Genomic DNA, 24,552 nt, shown 5'->3' with positions numbered 1-24,552 from the left:
TGAGTACACGGCGATTGTGGATGTGGGGCTACTTGGCAAACATTACCTTCGTTTCAGAGGTGTCCTGGCGTCATCGCTGGCATGGTTGTCTGTTGACCGAATGCCATCTTCCGTGCAGAAGATTGTAGTTGATAGTTTGTATGACTATTTCGTGAACTAGACACAGGTCGGAAAAATAACGGTTTGTTGCTTTAACTTTGGACACCAGTGTAGGTAGAGGTTCAAGGAATATCACGTTACGTTCACTTTAAGTATAACTGTGGAAAAATTGATGTCCTAATACATTTCGATAATTAACAACGAATCAAACATCGTACGACTCAGAACATGATGTAAAATGGACATTGAAGTGAGATCTTAAGTATTGGTTTCTAGGGACCGCAGGAATCGTCCAACACTTAGGCTGTAAATATAATTCGTAGTCTCTGTGAGATATAAGTATATAAAGGTTTGTGTAACGCTGCCATTCATAAGCAATCTGAAAGTAAGTCCTATAGTTTCTACAAAAAAATTGTTATCAAAACAGCAAAACACACTCCTCAGTGATGTGATTGCCTTGATATGCTCGGATTTGTAATACGATGGGCCTGTAACACTATTTCAAAGTATCCCGTAGCAGCTGTATTGTGGAGTCACCTGAGGTGACTTAGCCACGGACAGCTCGTCACAACAACCTTTCCCCCACTGGACAGCTGGCGTAGATCAGAAACACACAAGTCGCCCACAGTGACGTCCATTTCAAATACTTGCACTCAGCCGCTGAGCGAGACGAAATTAACCAACAGATTCGCCTAAGATGAAACACAAATAAACTTTGCGCAAAGAAGCCATTATGCTCGGAGGAAACAAAGACTTTCCGATTAGACAGCTGTGCCTGCCCCTAGGGCTCTCTCTGTCAATAATGCCATACTGCAATGTTTCTTTTTGATTGCTCACATATGTTTTAAAAAATCATGCAAGTTTCAGGAGAATAATGCAAAATAATGAAGGAATTGATATTTTTACTACCTCAACGACAATGGTAGCATGTCTGATTTGGTTGATTAAACTTGCTTGAAGGTGTGATTTTAGACTACAATAAAAATTCCTGGCACTTTTTACACATTGTGATTTGCATGAGTGCTATTACTTAACCGAACGTTATTCTCTTTCACATTTTTGGTGCAGTCAGTTGCGACTCTTAACTTTCTTTTACCTTTCCACAGAATTGTCGATGGATGACTTGGCAGCGCAGGCCTTCGTCTTCTTCGTTGCAGGCTTCGAGACGTCCTCAACGGCGACGAGCTTCACTTTGCATGAACTGGCGCTCAACCCTGACGTGCAGAGCAAGCTGCAAGACGAAATCGACTCCGTGCTGAAAGAAAACGACAGCGAAATATCCTACGACATCATCGGCAAAATGACTTACCTCGACAAGGTTGTAGCCGGTAAGGAAAATCAATCTTCAATTTGGGTTCCACTTTTAATTACATTTATTACACCTTGTTCAAATAAATAAGAATAAAACAGAACCACCTGTCTCAGGTTTTTATAGCAACTGGCTAACTGTGTTTGCCTTTCTCACCATATACTGTCAGCATACAAGTTAGAGAGAGTCAGGCAGTTCACCCACATGCAGAAAAATCACAGATTAAAAGGCTACCAGTGGAAAGTCCTCTCGATGTAAACATTTATCTCGTATTGAAATGCTTGAAGAAGGGATTCACATTTAGTCTTACTTGAAGAACAATCCCGTTCACAAATAATACAAGCAAATTTCAAGAAACTCTCCAAAGTTTCGAACTTGCAGCCTCGTTAATATATGCAAAGTGTTGGCTACGATTCAGACTGGGAGCAATACATGTCTGCTCCCGACACATCTAAGGAAAGCAACCAGAGAATCTGCCAAAACAGTGCGTAAAATGACAACATTTACACATTTACAAATTCGTCAATCTGCAGTGTTTTCAAAGACCGACATTTGAACTCTGGTTGTCCCACCATGCAGTGCTAAAACCCCGTAACCATAGAACTTCTCAACACTTTACATTCTTAGGAGAGCAAAAAGACACTGAAAATCTTTGTATGTCATCTTACTCTCCATCAGATTTTTATTGGCGTACCTTAAACATTACCATGTTATTGTAATAAATTGGCCACGCAGCCTACTTGCAGCAAATTTTTCTTTTCCAAAGTACAATCCTCACTGATATAGGCAGCATTTGTCAGAAAATTTAACCTGGATGCAATAATTATACTGTATTAACCCTGTGGTGTGCTGATGTGTTATAGGAGAAACGGTGAGTGACGCATGAAACACGTGTGAAGCAATACTCCGTGGTGTAGACGTTAGCTATACAATGCAAAAACGAAACTGCAGGTACCAGCTGGAATAACAGAGAAAAAGCACCTTGACGATCCCTAGGAGAGACACCAATTATTTTCTTTTTCCATATACAAATTTCAAACAAAAAACGTATATAAAACAATGTGCCGGATTGTTTTCTTTGCAGATAAACTGAAAGTACTTCCACTACATAAAGACTAGCTGAGTGTCTACTCCCATAAGAGAACTGGATAGGAAATGCTGGGGAGGTGTAGTCTGTGTGTAAACTGAAAAGCGGTCTGCCGGCCGAAGTGGCCGTGCGGTTAAAGGCGCTGCAGTCTGGAACCGCAAGACCGCTACGGTCGCAGGTTCGAATCCTGCCTCGGGCATGGATGTTTGTGATGTCCTTAGGTTAGTTAGGTTTAACTAGTTCTAAGTTCTAGGGGACTAATGATCTCAGCAGTTGAGTCCCATAGTGCTCAGAGCCATTTGAACCATTTTTTTGAAAAGCGGTCAGTACTCTCGGTGGAGGACGTTGCCTTTGCAGGAGGAACCCTACTGCTATCGTACAGGACGACTAAGACTCAATTTCTCCTCTAGCACGGTACAACAGTGTGCAGCGACTTTCACAAATTCGCCCGCCCGGCTAGCCATGCGGTCTAAAGTTTGGCTTTCCGGGCGGGAAGGAGTGCCGGTCCCCGGCACAAATCCATTCGACGGATTAATGTCGAGTTCCGGTGTGCCGGCCATCCTGTGGATGGTTTTTAAGGTGGTTTTCCATCTGCCTCGGCGAATGCCGGCTGGTTCCCCTTATTCCGCCTGAGTTGCTGCGCAGACATTTTCTCCACGTACGCGTACACCGTAATTACTCTGCCACGCAAACATTGGAGTTACACTCGTCTGGTGTGACACGTTCCCGGTGGGGTCCACTAGGGGCCGAACCGCACAATAACCCTGGGGTCGGTGTGGGGCGGCGGTGGGGTGAGTGGACTGCTGTAGCCTGTTGTGGGGTTGTGAACCACTGAGGGCTACGGCGGGGATGGAGGTCCTCGGTCCCATACAATACAGTACGGAAATTCTGTCCATATGCATTACCTGAATTAGTATTATCAGTAACTCATACCTGTATTCCTTCCAGTGTTAACCCATTTCGTGCACAATAAACACTCGCCGGGGTATGTCTGCGCACTACGTTGCCAGTGATTCATAAGGCGTGCTGTGAGTGCCACGTATAGCATTCTAAAACACCCTGTAGTTGTTTGTTGTGACGTAGTGGCATAGAGAGAGTGGGGAATTACCTGCTCGAGCTTCAGTCTGCACACCTATGAAGCAGGGATCTGCATGACCACAGTCAAGTGATCTACCTTTCCTCCCAATTCTACCCCACACGTTTGCCCCTCCATTCTGTGACATCCCTGGAACACAATTTACTACCCCCCCCCTCCTCCAAATACGGGTCTACCACACTTAGATGTGCTACTTTGTTTTTAACCCACATCATTTAAAGATAAACATTAATATTGTAGCATTAAAACAATATTTTTAATAATCTGCGATTTTTAATAATCTGCGATATTTGCATACCCTGAACGCGGAAACTACACTGAAGAGCCAAAGAAACCGTTACACCTGTGCAATATCGTGTAGGGCTCCCCCTGGCAGTTCTGCCGCAATATGACGTGACATGGACTCGACTAATATCTGAATAGTGCTGGAGGGAACTGACATCATGAATCCTGCAGGGCTCTCCATAAATCGGTAAGAGTACGAGGGGTGGAGGTTTCTTGTGAGCAGCACGTTGCAAGGCATCCCAGATATGGGCAATAACGGCACACTCGAAGAAATTCCGTTGCAAAAGACGGAATTTTCTGATCTGTATGACGTAGCACAATTGCCATTTTTTTCTTTTCCATTTCAGAGTCTCTCAGGAAATATCCACCCGTACCACTTCTGAACAGAGAGTGCAACCAAGACTACAAGATTCCAGACAGTGACGTCATTCTGGAGAAAGGAACACCAGTAGCGCTGTCTGTGCTGGGCCTCCATCATGACCCCGCATATTTTCCTGACCCCGACCGATTCGACCCTGAGAGATTCTCCGAAGAGGCCAAAGCCAAGCGACACCCCTATGTCTACCTGCCTTTCGGAGAGGGACCACGCATTTGCATAGGTGAGTACGTTGTCGGCTGCTGCACGCACTAATATTCACAGCTATGTTGGTAACTGATGCTGCCACATATTTTCACTGCCACCATTCTTGACATATTTTCGTATTGTTAACCTCATACGGTGGGTTATGTTGTCGTTCACTACATAGTCATAGAAGGGAAAATTCTGTTACTCCATACACCGTTTACCGAACTGCGTCTACATCCATATGCTGCAAAACACTGCAAAGTGCATGGCAGGCAGTATTTCCAATGATGCCAGCTATTAGGGCTTTTTCCCGTTCCATACACGTATTGAGCGCAGCAAGACTGGCTGCTGAAACACCTCTGTGTGCACTGCAACGAATCTAATCTTGTCTTAGCGGTTCCCACAGGAACGATACGTAGAAAGCTGCGACGTATTCCTACATTCATCACTTAAAGTTGGTCCTTGAAACTTACTATTTAGTCTTTCACGGGATAGTTGGCGCCCATCTTCTGGCGTTTGCCAGTTTACGTCTTACATCATCTCTGTGGCGCCCACCATGTGTCAGACAAACCTGTGGCCATTCATGCAGCCTTTATGGTATATCCCTCTATTCCTGTCTGGTAATGGTCCTACACACTTTAATGATATTCTAAGGTGAGTGGCACGACTCTCTTGTAAGGAATCTGCTTTGTGGACAGACTGCAGCGCTATCCTACCAATGAACCAAAGTCAGCGACATGCAGAACCTATGTGATCATTCCATTTATGTACCTGCAAATTGTTACACCTACATATTCGAATGAGTTGACACATCCCAACTGTAGCTAAATGATACTGCAGCCATGCGATAAGTCGTTTTTTAAGTTGTATTATGTGCACAGTCTTACACTTCTGGGCGTTTAACGGAAGTAACCAAAAAATCGTGCACCACTTGAAAATCCTGCCAAGATCTGACCGAACATCTGCATAAGTTTTGTAGACAATACTTCATTATTGATAACTTCATCATATACGAAAAGTATGGGGTTCCAGGTGGAAGAGAATGTAGCTATCTGCCGCGCCGAGGGGGAGAAAATTGCTCCTGCCCCTCGTTTCGACATATATGTACCGCCAAGTTACTGGCATCTGCACGTAACTGAATACAACGACTGCTTTTTGTTTTTTGATCATCAGTCTACTGACTGTTTTGATGCGGACCGCCACGAATCCCTTTCCTGTGCTGACCTCTTCATCTCAGAGTAGCACTTACAACCTATGTCCTCAATTATTTGCTTGACGTATTCCAATCCCTGTCTTCCTCTACAGTTTTTGCCCTCTACAGCTCCATCTAGTACCATGGAAGTCATTCACTCATGTCTTTGCAGATGTCCTATCATCCTGTCCCTTCTCCTTATCAGTGTTTTCCACATATTCCTTTCCTCTCCGATTCTGCGTAGAACCTCCTCATTCCTTACCTTATCAGTCCACCTAATTTTCAACATTCGTGTATAGCACCAACTCTCAAATGCTTCGATTCTCTTCTGTTCCGGTTTTCCCACAGTCCATGTTTCACTACCATACAATGCTGTACTCCAGACGTACATCCTCAGAAATTTCTTCCTCAAATTAAGGCCGGTATTTGATATTAGTAGACTTCTCTTGGCCAGAAATGCCTTTTTTGCCATAGCGAGTCTGCTTTTGATGTCCTCCATGCTCCGTCAGTCATTGCTTATTTTACTGCCTAGGTAGCAGAATTCCTTAACTTCATTGACTTCGTGACCATCAATCCTGATGTTAAGTTTCTCGCTGTTCTCATTTCTACTACTTCTCATTACCTTCGTCTTTCTCCGATTTACTGTCAAACCATACTGTGTACTCATTACACTGTTCATTCCGTTCAGCAGATCATTTAATTCTTCTTCACTTTCACTCAGGATAGCAATGTCATCAGCGAATCGTATCATTGATATCCTTTCACCTTGTATTTTAATTCCACTCCTGAACCTTTCTTTTATTTCCATCATTGCTTCCTCGATGTACAGATTGAAGAGTAGGGGCGAAAGGCTACAGTCTTGTCTTACACCCTTCTTAATACGAGCACTTCGTTCTCGATCGTCCACTCTTATTATTCCCTCTTGGTTGTTGTACATATTGTATATGACCCGTCTCCCCCTATAGCTTACCCCTACTTTTTTCAGAATCTCGAACAGCTGGCACCATTTTATATTGTCGAACGCTTTTTCCAGGTCAACAAATCCTATGAAAGTGTCTTGATTTTTCTTTAGCCTTGCTTCCATTATTAGCCGTAACGTCAGAATTGCCTCTCTCGTCCCTTTACTTTTCCTAAAGCCAAACTGATCGTCACCTAGCGCATTCTCAATTTTATTTTCCATTCTTCTGTGTATTATTCTTGTAAGCAGCTTCGATGCATGAGCTGTTAAGCTGATTGTGCGATAATTCTCGCACTTGTCAGCTCTTGCCGTCTTCGGAATTGTGTGGACGATGCTTTTCCGAAAGTCAGATGGTATATCGCCAGACTCATATATTCTACACACCAACGTGAATCGTCGTTTTGTTGCCACTTCCCCCAATGATTTTAGAAATTCTGGTGTAATGTTATCTATCCCTTCTGCCTTATTTAAATGTAAGTCCTCCAAAGCTCTTTTAAATTCCGATTCTAATACTGGATCCCACTTTAACAGTGGAATTCCCGTTGCACTCTTAATGTTACCACCGTTGCTTTTAATGTCACCAAAGGTAGTTTTGACTTTCCTGTATGCTGAGTCTGTCCTTCCGACAATCATATCTTTTTCGATGTCTTCACATTTTTCCTGCAGCCATTTCGTCTTAGCTTCCCTGCACTTGCTATTCATTTCATTCCTCAGCGACTTGTATTTCTGTATTCCTGATTTTCCCGGAACATGTTTGTACTGACTCCTTTCATCAATCAACTGAAGTATTTCTTCTGTTACCCATGGTTTCTTCGCAGCTACCTTCTTTGTACCTATGTTTTCCTTCCCAACTTCTGTGATGGCCCTTTTTAGAGATGTCCATTCCTCTTCAACTGTACTGCCTACTGCGCTATTCCTTATTGCTGTATCTATAGCGTTAGAGAAGTTCAAACTTATCTCGTCATTCCTTAGTACTTCCGTATCCCACTTCTTTGCGTATTGATTCTTCCTGACTAATGTCTTGAACTTCAGCCTACTCTTCATCACTACTATATTGTGATCTGAGTCTATATCTGCTCCTGGGTACGCCTTACAATCCAGTATCTGATTTCGGAATCTCTGTCTGACCATGATGTAATCTAATTGAAATCTTCCCGTATCTCCCGGCCTTTTCCAAGTATACCCCCTCCTCTTGTGATTCTTGAACAGGGTATTCGCTATTGCTAGCTGAAACTTGTTACAGAACTCAATTAGTCTTTCTCCTCTTTCATTCCTTGTCCCAAGCCCATATTCTCCTGTAACCTTTTCTTCTATTCCTTCCCCTACAACTGCATTCCAGTCGCCCATGACTATTAGATTTTCGTTCCCCTTTACATACTGCATTACCCTTTCAATATCCTCATACAATTTCTCTATCTGCTCGTCTTCAGCTTGCGACGTCGGCATGTATACCTGAAGTATCGTTGTCGGGGTTGGTCTGCTGTCGATTCTGATTAGAACAACCCGGTCACTGAACTGTTCACAGTAACACACCCTCTGCCCTACCTTCCTATTCATAACGAATCCTACACCTGTTATACCATTTTCTGCTGCTGTTGATATTACCCATCTGACCAGAAATCCTTGTCTTCCTTCCACTTCACTTCACTGACCCCTACTATATCTAGATTGAGCCTTTGCATTTCCCTTTCCAGATTTTCTAGTTTCCCTACCACGTTCAAGCTTCTGACATTCCACGCCCCGACACGTAGAACGTTATCCTTTCGTTGATTATTCAATCTTTTTCTCATAGTAACCTCCCCCTTGGCAGTCCCCTCCCGGAGATCCGAATGGGGGACTATTCCGGAATCTTTTGCCAATGGAGAGATCATCATGACACTTCTTCAATTATAGGCCACATGTCCTGTGGATACACGTTACGTGTCTTTAACGCAGTGGTTTCCATTGCCTTCTGCATCCTCATGTCGTTGATCATTGCTGATTCTTCCGCCTTTAGGGGCAATTTTCCACCCCTAGGACAAGAGAGTGCCCTGAACTATCCGCTCCTCCGCCCTCTTTGACAAGACCGTTGGCAGAATGAGGCTGACTTCTTATGCCGGAAGTCTTCGGCCGCCAATGCTGATTATTTATCAAAAGTTAGGCGGTGGCGGGGATCGAACCTTCGACCGAAGACGTTTTGATTATGAATCAAAGACGCTACACTTAAAAAAAAAAAAAACTCATTTTGTTCTATATTGTTCGTTGACTTTGTTCGTTGCGGACGTCCGTTGACACTCGTTCTGGTTGTTCGTTGATCCGTTCACTCAGTTTTTTTTTTATTACAGAAGGTAGTTAAACCCTCTGACCGAACACGCTGATTGCCGTGCCGGCTCTCAATATGAAGGGCTTCTTTCAATAGTGGTACACGTCCGTTACGCCCACTTTTCTGTCTATAATGCTTGTTAAATTAATGATCCAAACAGAAAGAAAGGTTCATCTCTAGCAAGAAGCCATATCCAGAATGAGATTAACACTGTGCAGCAGAGTGTGCGCTGATATGAAACTTCCTGGCAGATTAAAACTGTGTGCCGGACCGAGACTCGAACTCGGGACCTTTGCCTTTCGCGAGCAAGAGCTCTACCAACTGAGGTACCCAAGCACAAACTCACGCCCCGTCCTCACAGCTTTACTTCTGCCAGTACCTCGTCTCCTACCTTCCAAACTTAACAGAAGCTATGCTGCGAAGCTTGCAGAACTAGCACTCCTGAAAGAAAGGATATTGCGGAGACATGGATTAGCCACAGCCTGGGGGATGTTTCCAGAATGAGATTTTCACTCTGCAGCGGAGTGTGCGCTGATATGAAACTTCCTGGCAGATTAAAACTGTGTGTCAGACCGAGACTCGAACTCGGGACCTTTGCCTTTCGCGAGCAAGAGCTCCACCAACTGAGCTACCCAAGCACAAACTCACGCCCCGTCCTCACAACTTTACTTCTGTCAGTACCTCGTCTTCTACCTTCCAAACTTAACAGAAGCTATGCTGCGAACCTTGCAGAACTAGCACTCCTGAAAGAAAGGATATTGCGGAGACATGGCTTAGCCACAGCCTGGGGGATGTTTCCAGAATGAGATTTTCACTCTGCAGCGGAGTGTTGCGCTGATATGAAACTTCCTGGCACATTAAAACTGTGTGTCAGACCGAGACTCGAACTCGGGACCTTTGCCTTTCACGGGCAAGTGCTCTACCAACTGAGCTATCCAAGCTGTGAGGACGCGGCGTGGGTCGTGCTTGGGTCGCTCTGTTGGTAGAGCACTTTCCCGCGAAAGGCAAAGGCCCCGAGTTCGAGTCTCGGTCCGGCACACAGTTTTAATCTGCCAGTAAGTTTCAAGAATCCATATGCTTGAATATTTCTGGTATCTCAACTGCAAATTTTTCAGCTCTCATTTAACTTTAGGACTCTGTATTTCAAAACGAACAAAAATGGACTTTATTGAAATAAGCCTTCCATATACGATCAAATATTTGGGATTGGACTTGCATCCACAGACACCGCAGGCCAGTCTATCGTTGACCCCATTGTCTTGTTTCCACGCTGTACAGAGATGGCTGCGATGTTTCGCATCATTATCGTATTGAAGCACCCAGTTTGTCTTGTTCGAACCATATACAGGGTGTTTCAAAAATGACCGGTATATTTGAAACGGCAATAAAAACTAAACGAGCAGCGATAGAAATACACCGTTTGTTGCAATATGCTTGGGACAACAGTACATTTTCAGGCAGACAAACTTTCGAAATTACAGTAGTTACAATTTTCAGCAACAGATGGCGCTGCGGTCTGGGAAACTCTATAGTACGATATTTTCCACATATCCACCATGCGTAGCAATAATATGGCGTAGTCTCTGAATGAAATTACCCGAAACCTTTGACAACGTGTCTGGCGGAATGGCTTCACATGCAGATGAGATGTACTGCTTCAGCTGTTCAATTGTTTCTGGATTCTGGCGGTACACCTGGTCTTTCAAGTGTCCCCACAGAAAGAAGTCACAGGGGTTCATGTCTGGCGAATAGGGAGGCCAATCCACGCCGCCTCCTGTATGTTTCGCATAGCCCAAAGCAATCACACGATCATCGAAATATTCATTCAGGAAATTAAAGACGTCGGCCGTGCGATGTGGCCGGGCACCATCTTGCATAAACCACGAGGTGTTCGCAGTGTCGTCTAAGGCAGTTTGTACCGCCACAAATTCACGAAGAATGTCCAGATAGCGTGATGCAGTAATCGTTTCGGATCTGAAAAATGGGCCAATGATTCCTTTGGAAGAAATGGCGGCCCAGACCAGTACTTTTTGAGGATGCAGGGACGATGGGACTGCAACATGGGGCTTTTCGGTTCGCCATATGCGCCAGTTCTGTTTATTGACGAAGCCGTCCAGGTAAAAATAAGCTTCGTCAGTAAACCAAATGCTGCCCACATGCATATCGCCGTCATCAATCCTGTGCACTATATCGTTAGCGAATGTCTCTCGTGCAGCAATGGTAGCGGCGCTGAGGGGTTGCCGCGTTTGAATTTTGTATGGATAGAGGTGTAAACTCTGGCGCATGAGACGATACGTGGACGTTGGCGTCATTTGGACCGCAGCTGCAACACAGCGAACGGAAACCCGAGGCCGCTGTTGGATCACCTGCTGCACTAGCTGCGCGTTGCCCTCTGTGGTTGCCGTACGCCCTACCTTTCCAGCACGTTCATCCGTCACGTTCCCAGTCTGTTGAAATTTTTCAAACAGATCCTTTATTGTATCGCTTTTCGGTCCTTTGGTTACATTAAACCTCCATTGAAAACTTCGTCTTGTTGCAACAACACTGTGTTCTAGGCGGTGGAATTCCAACACCAGAAAAATCCTCTGTTCTAAGGAATAAACCATGTTGTCTACAGCACAGTTGCACGTTGTGAACAGCACACGCTTACAGCAGAAAGACGACGTACAGAATGGCGCACCCACAGACTGCGTTGTCTTCTATATCTTTCACATCACTTGCAGCGCCATCTGTTGTTGAAAATTGTAACTACTGTAATTTCGAAAGTTTGTCTGCCTGAAAATGTACTGTTGTCCCAAGCATATTGCAACAAACGGTGTATTTCTATCGCTGCTCGTTTAGTTTTTATTGCCGTTTCAAATATACCGGTCATTTTTGAAACACCATGTAGCTTCTTACCGTACCTCACAAGATATTTTTGATATTGCACATATTTTCAGCGTTTAAACTGGCTTAAGTGCAAACTGTAACCGACAAAACAAAACATTCAACTCTCACAGTCTTCCTCTATAAACTGTGCGAAAGCTCACTGTGTACAGATTCGAGACTAGCAAGATGTCGCTGCGGAAGTGACGTTTAAAATTATGGTGTACACTTTCTTGTGGAACTGACTGTAAATCAGGCAAAGATGTTTGATGTAGCAAATACATGGAGAGTACAGCAAGACTGTTGACTCGATCCTGCAACATCGGCAACCGCAAATAATTCTTGAATTTTTTGAGGAATGAGAAAAAACACTCGGAAGAACAATTGGTTGCAGCGGTTCGCAAAAGTATTTGTAGCGTAATCTCCAAATTAATGAACACTTTTTGAACGTGGCTTTCACGCAACACACTATACAAAGTATCTGGGGAGGCAGTTTTTAATTCTTTGCCCTTCCCGTACGCTTTAAAATCAATGTTTTCACATGTGTCGTTCACTGAACGAGTGTATCGAAAGTATTCAAGTAGAGAATCGTACAACTTTATTACAGTCCCAATAACGGTATCAACACTTGGCAACAGTTTATTTGTAGCATTAGATCTCTTCTGTATCGTGTCGCTCTGCCTGACGTGTTTATGAAAGTAGTTTTACAGAGACAAAATAATTTAATTTTGACTGAAAAATATTCCAACGGGTTTCGAAGAACGGAAGAAAGTGTTGCAACAAACGGAAAAATGAAACCGATTGAGAACAATATTCTGCTGCACGACCCTTCCAAGTAAAGGGAGAGTGAGCCGCTCATGGAACAGACACGATGAGAGGGCTGATCTGATTAATTCTAGCTTGGAGACCAGATTAAGTACCAGCGGTATTCCTTCCATTGCAATGTGACTGACCCCTGCATAGGTCTTGCTTAGTAAATTTATCAATGAATTAGCTAATTCTTCCTATTTGTGAAACAATTTGAGACAACAGATAAATATTTCAGCATGATCTCCATCTTTCGATAAATACCTCACAACAAAAGACAACTGATCCGAGTAGCATCGATGTTGACGTCTAATGTGGTCGAAAAATGTCTAGGTTAGGCGGCGTGCTTTATCGTTAGCTGCAGTTTAGCTGATTTCACTGTAATACCTTCTCACATAAACCATATTTTTATCTATTTGACCCGCATTTGCAGGGATTTTTTTTCTTCTGTTTCGAGGCAGTTGAATAACTTGCTCGTTATCAAATCTGGACAGCTTTAAAGAATCTTTGATGTTCTGTTGATCAATAATGTCGTGCATTGCGGTTGTATGGTTCGCAGTCCAAGTGCTACCCGTTGACGGTGTAGATATGTCGTGTGAAATGGGGTCTTAAATATGTTGTCTCTCCATGTAAAGCACCCGGCGCTTCCGAAGAGTCTGTGTGCAGTATCGATGTATAAAGGTAGCGCTGTGTGTTGCAATATGCTATACCTTACTATGCATATGTGCATTTATAAGTGCCGTCTTCTGCAGTCGCTCTAATTCCCTGGCCGTGTGTTCGTTCATTGCTGTTCGGATGGTGTTGAATTTTATCCTGCCAGTTTGCATAGTCATTTCATACGGGTTAGCCGCTATAGTCATTCCTATCCTTTCCCTTCTTTCTTTTTTTTTAGTAAAAACGAGTCCTGAATGTAGTCTTCAATGGACCTAGTAGGACAACATGTGAAACTTCCTGGCAGATTGAAACTGTTTGCCGGACCGAGACTCGAAGTCGGGATCTTTGCCTTTCGTGGGCAGATGCTCCAATTTTACCATTTCATACGCTGTGAGTAGGGATCGTGAGTCGTGCTTGGAGATCTCAGTTGTTAGAGCACTTAACCGAGAATGGCAAAGATCCCGAGTTCGAGTCTCAGTCCGACGCAGACTTTCAATCTGTCAGGAAGTTTCATATCAACGCACACTCTGCTAGAGAGTGAAAAGTTCATTCAGGGCAACATGTGATTTGTTGTAGCACCGGTCGCTATCGTGTAATTTTGTGGGATTCTTCTTTTTGTATGCAGAACCTTGTTTGTTGATGATAACACTAATGTCATCCGCATATACGTGACATGCGGATTTGGTATTGAGGATTTATAGACCATGCAGATTTTCATGTAAGTTTTTTTATCAGTGGTTTTACTGTAATTGCATAAATAGTTACAGGATACGGGCAACCCTCTCGTATAGCTCATTTCACCAGTATTGATCGAGCTGTTTCACCATTATTTTGTAAACTGAGTGCCAGAGATGCGCTGTTGTATTATACGAACGAACTTTCCCTCAGATCCCATTTTGCGCATTACATTAATTAATAAGGCTTGATTAACTCTGTTGTAGGCTTTGGCAAAACCGTTAAAGCTAATGCTAACTTTTCTTTTCTACCCATGTTAGAAGCGCTATATCCCGATATTGGTAATATTGCATCTTTTTGTCGCACTTGTTTCATATCGATGTAGCATCTTAGCGAGAATTCCTATTAGCCTATTATTCAACAGTCGTGTCCATATTTTGAAACCAGTACTGCTCTGCGTTTGGATTTTGAAAGCGTTGAGCCTTTTTAGTACTAACTGTGGTGTCACCGCCAGACAACACACTTGCTAGGTGGTAGCTTTAAATCGGCCGCGGTCCATTAGTACATGTCGGACCCGCGTGTCACCACTGTCAGTGATCGCAGACAGAGCGCCACCACACGGCAGGTCTAGAGAGACTGACTAGCACTCGCTCCAGTTGTACGACGACTTTGCTAGCGACTACACTGACGAAGCCTTTCTCTCATTTGCCGAGAGACAGTTAGAATAGCCTTCAGCTAAGTCCATGGCTACGACCTAGCAAGGCGCCATTAACCATTTCTAGAGAGAGTCTCACTTGTATCATCAAGAATGCTGTATACAAATGATGGATTAAAGTTAAGTATTCCAGCAGCTACGTACTTTTCTTTATAGCATTCATTACGTATCCTGTTTCAGACTTAAGGAAGCCTGCGTGAATTAAACGCGTGCCTTTCGGTTACCCGTCACTGTGGACTGGCTGTCTTGTCAGTCCACTACAGTAACACCAATAACCCTTGTGAAAAAGCTGATGACAGACTGTCAAGACTTATAAGAAAATATCTCGGTCTACGTTATTGTCACGTGCTTTGTGGGGTGAGCCGAGTCAGCGTTCATCGTCCAGTTGGAACTACGTTTACGTCTATATCGTTGCCTCAGTGCAGTGGTGCCACCTGGCGACCAAGCTTGAAACCACATAACATGGGCGCTACAGCATAGCGGCTCAAGTCTTCCTGATTAGCCGCGAACGCACCACTTGTTGTATTTCCTGTACACCTTGTTGGTGCTATAGATATTTCATTTAGCAAGTTTTATATGACAAGCGAGGATGGAGCTGTATTATTACAGTTGGAGCATGTTCTCAGTATGTCGACTAGACTAATGTGTAATTGTGTTTCTGGGAAGTATTTAAATTTTATTATTGAGGTATCATGTTGTACAACTGTTGTACGACCATGCAGATTACTGCATTGACGTTATTCTATCTGTACATTGTAGGTTTGAGGCTGAAAGCTTGTTACTGTCGAAACTGGTCACGAAATAAACTATTTCACATCAAGCTACCTTGGTTTCTAATATATATCTATATTTGTTTTGAATGTGTAGGCACTTGTTCTGTATTTCTGTATATCTGGTTGGTTTGAGAGATCTGTTTTCATATGCCATACTTCATATGCTAGAAACGTTTCCTGCTGTACATCACTTAGTTCGATATGGTAAGCTGAGTGATCAGAGAACCTCATTGGCCACTAGCCATGTTTTTCTATCCACCAGATAATTCTTGGCGTTGTCAAAAATATAAGAAGTGTGATCAAAAATATGGTAAATAATTTTATTAGAAACAAAGTGTAAGCTTACATGGAATTTGATTTAATCTTCTTTAGTCTTTTCATTGGCTGGCAATGTACCTATCTCAACGCTGAATCCCTGACTGGTAGCATTTCTCGAAGGCTACTTTTGGAAGGGCTTTCAGTTGTTCTGTCCTGGCCCTCTCAATTACAGAAATAGTGTCAAAACGTTTTCCTTTAAGCTCAGTTTTAAGTTTTGAGAAGAGCCAGATTTCGCATGGTACTAAATCTGGTGAGTAAAAAATGTGAGTGAAATCTTATGGGGCTTAACCGCTAAGGTCATCAGTCCCTAAGCTTACACACTACTTAACCTCAATTACCCTAAGGACAAACACACACACCCATGCCCGAGGGAGGACTCGAACCTCCGCCGTAATCAGCCGCACAGCTGGCCGAAGTGGCCGTTGCGGTTCTAGGCGCTTCAGTCTGGAACCGCGCGACCGCTACGGTCGCAGGTTCGAATCCTGCCTCAGGCTTGGCTGTGTGTGATGTCCTTAGGTTGGTTAGGTTTAAGTAGTTCTAAGTTCTAGGGGACTGATGACCTGAGAAATTAAGTCCCATAGTGCTCAAAGCCATTTGAACCAACTGCCGCACAGTCCATGATTGCAGCGCCTGAGACCGCTCGGCTAATCCCGCGCGGCATGGTGAGTAAGGCGGATGTGCCCAGACTGGAAAGCCGGCCGCGGTGACCGAGCTGTTCTACGCACTTCAGTCTGGAACCGCGCTGCTGCTACGGTCGCAGGTTCGAATCCTGTCTCGGGCATGGATGTGTGTGATGTCCTTAGGTTAGTTACGTTTAAGGAGTTCTAAGTTCTAGGGGACTGATGACCTCAGATGTTAAGTCCCATAGTGCTCAGAGCCATTTGAACCATTTTGAACCCAGACTGGAAAACCTTCATCGACCAAAAACTCGGAAATCAAAACCGAAGTGTGGCGCGGCGTGATGTCATGATGGCCCATTTTCCTGGACTCTTTCTTCATATATCGTTTCGTAAACGTTGCAGTACGCCCTTGCAAAATTTGGTGTTTACAATAGTTTCCCTTGTAACGAACTCCGATTGCCCTATGCCTTGAAAACGAAAAAAACAATGAGCATGACTATGATATTCGATTTTGGCTGACGTGGCATGTTAGAGCGAGGGAATTCAGTTTTCCTGTTAGGTATTCTCGATTTTCGTGTCATGGTCAAATCCATAAACCCAAGTTTCATCTCCAGTTAGAATTTTGGATGTGAACTACGGTCCTGCATAAAGACGATCATTCAACTCCGTGCAAACTGACACACCATTTTTCTTCTGTTTATCACTCAAAAGTCTGGGAACAAATTTTACAATCATTTGTCTCATTTGCAAATCATCAGTTAGAATGCTTTGCCCGGAACCGTGCAAGGTGTTAAGTTCTTCGGTAAGCTCTCGAATAGTTCTTCGCCTGCTTGAACGGACAATTTTTGCCACTTTTTGTATACTCGCCTTCTACCGACTGATTTATGCTTTTAAAATGCTCGTAACACTTGTAAACAGTCCTCAGAGTTACATCATTATCGCTACACATAAGTTTTTAATATTTCTTGACTTTCTTGGACATTTCCTTGCAACTTGAAACGGAATTTAATGTTCACGCGTTGTTCGAAATTCATGACGCGTGACAGAGTCGGTAAACACAACCTCCCTCTAGCGTCGCTGGACGCTGAGTGACAAGTCAGAACGTGCTCCAACTAGATGCTGTCTGTCTCAACGGATCAAGTTATCGGACAAGTTACATCAAATGGTTGTAGCGTCAGCAGCCGCTGCTAAAAAAATTCATTCACCATATTTTTTGATCACATCTCGTAGATTCTACGTAACCTAATTTTATCGACGTTGGTGATGTAGGTGCACTGGTAGTACTGGCATGAACTTGCATACGGGTGTCCAATTATTTAAGTCTTTCTATTAAAATGTGTAGTCCTTGAAAAAAAATTGAAATTGGGACTTTGATCGGAATTGTTTAAAACACAATTGAAATCGCCTTCGATAATAATTTTATTATACACTCCTGGAAATGGAAAAAAGAACACATTGACACCGGTGTGTCAGACCCACCATACTTGCTCCGGACACTGCGAGAGGGCTGTACAAGCAATGATCACACGCACGGCATAGCGGACACACCAGGAACCGCGGTGTTGGCCGTCGAATGGCGCTAGCTGCGCAGCATTTGTGCACCGCCGCCGTCAGTGTCAGCCAGTTTGCCGTGGCATACGGAGCTCCATCGCAGTCTTTAACACTGGTAGCATGCCGCGACAGCGTGGACGTGAACCGTGTGTGCAGTTGACGGACTTTGAGCGAGGGCGTATAGTGGGCATGCGGGAGGCCGGGTGGACGTACCGCCGAATTGCTCAACACGTGGGGCGTGAGGTCTCCACAGTACATCGATGTTGTCGCCAGTGGTCGGCGGAAGGTGCACGTGCCCGTCGACCTGGGACCGGACCGCAGCGACGCACGGATGCACGCCAAGACCGTAGGATCCTACGCAGTGCCGTAGGGGACCGCACCGCCACTTCCCAGCAAATTAGGGACACTGTTGCTCCTGGGCTATCGGCGAGGACCATTCGCAACCGTCTCCATGAAGCTGGGCTACGGTCCCGCACACCGTTAGGCCGTCTTCCGCTCACGCCCCAACATCGTGCAGCCCGCCTCCAGTGGTGTCGCGACAGGCGTGAATGGAGGGACGAATGGAGACGTGTCGTCTTCAGCGATGAGAGTCGCTTCTGCCTTGGTGCCAATGATGGTCGTATGCGTGTTTGGCGCCGTGCAGGTGAGCGCCACAATAAGGACTGCATACGACCGAGGCACACAGGGCCAACACCCGGCATCATGGTGTGGGGAGCGATCTCCTACACTGGCCGTACACCACTGGTGATCGTCGAGGGGACACTGAATAGTGCACGGTACATCCAAACCGTCATCGAACCCATCGTTCTACCATTCCTAGACCGGCAAGGGAACTTGCTGTTCCAACAGGACAATGCACGTCCGCATGTATCCCGTGCCACCCAACGTGCTCTAGAAGGTGTAAGTCAACTACCCTGGCCAGCAAGATCTCCGGATCTGTCCCCCATTGAGCATGTTTGAGACTGGATGAAGTGTCGTCTCACGCGGTCTGCACGTCCAGCAAGAACGCTGGTCCAACTGAGGCGCCAGGTGGAAATGGCATGGCAAGCCGTTCCACAGGACTACATCCAGCATCTCTACGATCGTCTCCATGGGAGAATAGCAGCCTGCATTGCTGCGAAAGGTGGATATACACTGTACTAGTGCCGACATTGTGCATGCTCTGTTGCCTGTGTCTATGTGCCTGTGGTTCTGTCAGTGTGATCATGTGATGTATCTGACCCCAGGAATGTGTCAATAAAGTTTCCCCTTCCTGGGACAATGAATTCACGGTGTTCTTATTTCAATTTCCAGGAGTGTAAGTCCATGTTATTAAAATTGCAACTGATCACTTGAGAAATTCCTTTCTCTGCCTGCGAACGACACTGTCCGTTGGTTTATATACTTTATGATTAACATATCATGAATTTTTATGGTGATATTATCTCTTCGGGATTCGAGTAGCGATCGTGCAGTATACTGAATACGTTGTTTGTATAAGACACGTATTCCGCATGCACTCCCTGTATTGGTAGCTTCGTCATACCCGGTAATTTCAATTGTTTTGTATGTGACAGCTACCTGTACCAGAGCGATGTGTGTATCTGCCACATATAAGCATTGCTTGAAACTTCTTTTTCGTCTTCGATTCTATTCTGTATTTAGTGTTGCAGTTTTACAATCATGTGTCTTCGAAAGGGAGGTAAGAAGGAAATGACAAGTATTTTGGACAGGTCAGGAAAACTGCTGGTGAATCCTGTGGATGCCTTGGGCAGATGGAGGGAATATTTTGAAGAGTTGCTCAATGTAGGTGAAAATGCGATCAGTAATGTTTCAGATTTCGAGGTCGAATGGGATAGGAATGATGATGGAAATAGGATCACATTTGAGGAAGTGGAAAAAATGGTCAATAGATTGCAGTGCAATAAAGCGGCTGGGGTGGATGAAATTAAGTCGGAACTCATCAAATACAGTGGAATGTCAGGTCTTAAATGGCTACACAGGATAATTGAAATGGCCTGGGAGTTGGGACAGGTTCCATCAGACTGGACAAAAGCAGTAATCACACCAATCTTTAAACATGGAAACAGAAAAGATTGTAACAACTACAGAGGTATCTCTTTAATCAGCGTTGTGGGTAAAATCTTCTCAGGTATTGTTGAAAGGAAAGTGCGAGTATTAGTTGAGGACCAATTGGATGAAAATCAGTGTGGGTTTAGGCCTCTTAGAGGTTGTCAGGACCAGATCTTTAGCTTACGGCAAATAATGGAGAAGTGTTATGAGTGGAACAGGGAATTGTATCTATGCTTTATAGATCTAGAAAAGGCATATGACCGGGTTCCTAGGAGGAAGTTATTCTCTGTTCTACAAGATTATGGAATAGGAGGCAAACTTTTGCAAGCAATTAAAGGTCTTTACATGGATAGTCAGGCAGAAGTTAGAGTTGACGGTAAATTGAGTTCATGGTTCAGAGTAGTTTCAGGGGTAATACAAGGCTGCAACCTGTCTCCACTGTTGTTCATATTATTTATGGATCATATGTTGAAAACAATAGACTGGCTGGGTGAGATTAAGATATGTGAACACAAAATAAGCAGTCTTGCATATGCGGATGACTTAGTTGTGATGGCAGATTCGATTGAAAGTTTGCAAAGTAACATTTCAGAGCTAGATCAGAAATGTAAGGACTATGGTATGAAGATTAGCATCTCCAAAACGAAAGTAATGTCAGTGGGAAAGAAATATAAACGGATTGTGTGCCAAATAGGAGGAACAAAGTTAGAACAGGTGGACAGTTTCAAGTACTTAGGATGCATATTCTCACAGGATGGCAACATAGTGAAAGAACTGGAAGCGAGGTGTAGCAAAGCTAATGTAGTGAGCGCTCAGCTACGATCTACTCTCTTCTGCAAGAAGGAAGTCAGTACCAAGACTAAGTTATCTGTGCACTGTTCAATCTTTCGACCAACTTTGTCGTATGGGAGCGAAAGCTGGGTGGATTCAGGTTACCTTATCAACAAGGTTGAGGTTACGGATATGAAAGTAGCTAGGATGATTGCAGGTACTAGTAGATGGGAACAATGGCAGGAGGGTGTCCACAATGAGGAAATCAAAGAAAAACTGGGAATGAACTCTATAGATGTAGCAGTCAGGGCGAACAGGCTTAGATGGTGGGGTCATGTTACACGCATGGGAGAAGCAAGGTTACCCAAGAGACTCATGGATTCAGCAGTAGAGGGTAGGAGGAGTCGGGTCAGACCGAGGAGAAGGTACCTGGATTCGATTAAGAATGATTTTGAAGTAATAGATTTAACATCAGAAGAGGCACCAATGTTAGCACTGAATAGGGGATCATGGAGGAACTGTATAAGGGGGGCTATGCTCCAGACTGAACGCTGAAAGGCATTATCAGTCTTAAATGATGATGATGATGATGATGATGATGATGATGTGTCATTTCTCCTAAGTACATGGTGGGACATTCCTTCGTTTCATCTGCCCATTGTCCAATGTTCACAAGTGGGTTCGTGTTCTTAATTCCATTGGATCCGGATCTTATCTTTCATTTTCCACTTCGACGTCAGCGCCACTTTGGGAACTGTGACGTGTACATCATTCATCATTTCTCAGTAATTGCTTCATTCTGTTTACATTTCCTTTCAAGTCACGTATGTCCCCATTTGACAGTTTAGCCGACTTGCGTTTGGTGTTGCCGGTTTTCATCACACGCTGCTACTTTTGCTTGTCACACCGCTTTCTCGAGAACTGTTGGTTTTAATTGCAGTGTTGCTTCGCTCAGGACTCGTTAACGGTGGCCATTGTATGTCTTGCGATCTGCGCTCAATCATTCCTTGCGTATTATTCTGGTCTTCCCTGCCTGGTCGTGTTTTGAGTTATTATATCAGGGCGGTTGTTTATCTGCGTCGTTTGTCACCATTGACCAGCTCCCAGTAACAACTTGCTCCTGTCTATGGTTGCGCTCATTGTTTGCTTCCTCTGCAGACGTCACCGGAAACGCCCTGCTCTCGGTTATCAGTGGTTCTGCGGTTTGATGCTGTGTTATTGTTCAGTGCTTCCACGGTTCCTACATCTTTACCGGCACTCACAGTTTGATTCCCCATTACGTATGCAGCCTAGGTTGTTGGGTCACCGTCGTTCCTCGTTTCCTCGGTTTATCTTGGGGCGAGTCTTTGGTTAACACTTCTGAACTGTAGGCACCCTGGTTTAATAAGCTGCCTGTCATATACACTCAACAGCTAAAGAAACTGGTACACCTGTCTAATATCGTGTAGGGCCCAGTCCAGCACTCAGAAATGTCGCAACACGACGTGGCACGGACTTGACTAATGTCTGAAGTAGTGCTGGAGGGAACTGACACCATGAATCCTGCAGGGCTCTCCATAAATCCTTGAGAGTACAAAGGGAGAGCTTCTGAACAGCACGTTGCAAGGCATCCCACATATGCTCAATAATGTGGGTGTCTGGGGAATTTGGTGGCCAGCGGAGGTGTTTAAACTCAGAAGAGAGTTCCTGTAGCCACTCTGTAGTAATTCTGGACGTGGGGCGTCACATTGTCCTGATGGAATTGGCCAAGTCCGTCTGAATGCACAATGGACGTGAAGGGATGCACGTCATCAGACAGGATGTCTACGTACGTGTCAACTGTCAGAGTCGTATCTAGACACATCAGGGCTCCCATATCATTCCAACTGCACGCGCCCCACTCCACTGCAAAGCCTCCACCAGCTTGAACAGTCCCCTGCTGACATGCAGGGCCCATGGATTCACGAAGTTGTCTCCATATCCGTACACGTCCATCCACTCAATACAATTTGAAGCTAGACTCGTCCGACCAGGCAACTTCTTTCCAGTCATCAACAGTCGAATGTTGGTGTCGTGCATTCATCAAGGGTACACGAGTGGGTCTTCGGCTCCGAAAGCCCATATCGATGATGTTCCGTTGAACGGTTCGCACGCTGACACTTGATGGCCCAGCACTGACATCTGCAGCAAATTGCGGAAGGGTTGCACTTCTGTCAAGTTGAACGATTCTGTTCATTCGTCGTTGGTTCCGTTCTTGCAGGATCTAATTCCGATCGCAGCGATGTCGGAGATTTGATGTTTTACGGGATTCTTGATATTCACGGTACACTCGTGAAGCCGGCCGCGGTGGTCGTGCGGTTCTAGGCGCTCCAGTCCGGAGCCGCGCTGCTGCTACGGTCGCAGGTTCGAATCCTGCCTCGGGCATGGATGTGTGTGATGTCCTTAGATTAGTTAGGTTTAATTAGTTCTAAGTTCTAGGGGACTGATGACCACAGCAGTTGAGTCCCATAGTGCTCAGAGCCATTTGAACACTCGTGAAATCGTCGTACGGAAAAATTCCCACTTCATCGCTACCTCGGTGATGCTGTGTCCCATTGCTCGTGCGACGGCTATAACACCATATTCAAACTCACTTAAATCTCGATAACCTGCCATTTTAGCGGCAGTAACCGACCTAACAACTGCGGCAGACACTTATTGTCTTATGTAATTTCATGAGATCTTACATGTGGGCACTTGTTCTTATATGCTTTGCGGAAAACTAATAGTAAAGTTTGATGCTTTTGCCAAGTTTAGAGAATTCACTGAGTAAGTGTATCTACATGTCGAAATGTAGCTCCAGTTATATTTTCTCTGAAGCGCCTGTCGTCCTACTTCAGGGACATGAAAAAGAAAGGTCTTTACTTCCTAATGAATAGCGGCAGTTGATTCAGAATCACTTCATCCAGCTGTATAATTACATTTCTGTGTATATTTCAGGTATGAGGATGGGTCTGTTGCAAACCAAAGTGGGTCTCGTGAACATCCTGTCAAAGTACAGCGTGCGACCCACAGAGAAGACAGTAACTAACCTGGATTACCACCCTAGGTCCTTTATCCTTATGACTAAGAGTGGAATCCATCTTAAGTTTATAAAGCGTTCCTAGGACAGCACTGAAGAACAATCGTCACGTCCAACATCATGAGTTTTCGTGTCTGAAGGTGTGATTAATGGTTTTGCATTGTGTACGTTATCAAGCATTATGTCTCGCAGAAAATGCTTACACAGTGGCTTTACTATTTGAACGACTACTGTACATCCTTGTGTGACCCTGAAATCTTCAGTATTGTACCTTTAACAGCATGTATTATGTTTATGTACTTAATGTAAATAAATAAACAAGTCTACCAGGTGTCGATATCACTACCTTTTTCTCTCAAACATTTTTAAGTTGATGATTGTTAATACAACAGCTATTCGCAAGATTATCGAGAAGGAAAATCACAGCGGCCATTGTCAGGTGCTGTCATCCAGTGCCGCCTTTAGACAACAGCCTCCTGGATAAGTGCCCATCCCATAGATGTCACTTGCGAGGTTGAGATCCAGCTATGGTACAAAACCGGTGCATTTGGTTGACACAGAACTATGGTTTTGTGAAATACCTGTATGACACGATTTTATGTACTTACAATTTATTCTCAAAATCTGTTACTACTTTTAAAATTAATTTTTCTTTGTCAAACCAAATGACGCCTTTGCCACCAAGGCCATATGGGATGAAATTGCAATAAATAAACGATGTTTGTGATGTTTTGCGCACACGACAGGGGACGGGAACGGATAAAGTCCGTCATTTTCCTGGACGGCAGTGGAAAAACGCATAAACACTGCACTCAAGT

General features: G+C 44.4%; 1 protein-coding gene and 1 non-coding gene across 3 annotated transcripts in view; one reads left to right on the top strand and one right to left on the bottom strand.

Annotated features, from left to right (window-relative positions):
* The window catches only part of LOC126191573 (cytochrome P450 6k1-like), an 83,038-nt gene extending 58,967 nt beyond the window's left edge, over nucleotides 1–24,071 (top strand). For both annotated transcript variants that reach the window (XM_049932500.1, XM_049932501.1), the window contains exons 6-8: nucleotides 1,206–1,427; nucleotides 4,224–4,475; nucleotides 23,653–24,071. In XM_049932500.1, coding sequence (XP_049788457.1) covers nucleotides 1,206–1,427; nucleotides 4,224–4,475; nucleotides 23,653–23,819 — 641 coding nt within the window. In that variant the 3' untranslated portion in view covers nucleotides 23,820–24,071. The remainder of the gene's footprint in view (nucleotides 1–1,205; nucleotides 1,428–4,223; nucleotides 4,476–23,652) is intronic.
* Trnas-uga (transfer RNA serine (anticodon UGA)) lies at nucleotides 9,760–9,834 on the bottom strand. The gene has a single exon. It is a non-coding gene; the product is annotated as a tRNA-Ser (tRNA).
* Nucleotides 24,072–24,552: the final 481 nt, after the last annotated feature.

This window comes from Schistocerca cancellata, chromosome 6, assembly GCF_023864275.1.
Source record: "Schistocerca cancellata isolate TAMUIC-IGC-003103 chromosome 6, iqSchCanc2.1, whole genome shotgun sequence".
NCBI classification, from domain to species: Eukaryota; Metazoa; Arthropoda; class Insecta; order Orthoptera; family Acrididae; genus Schistocerca; species Schistocerca cancellata.
The sequence above is the reverse complement of the archived record's forward strand: the minus strand, read 5'-3'. Positions and strand labels throughout refer to the sequence as shown.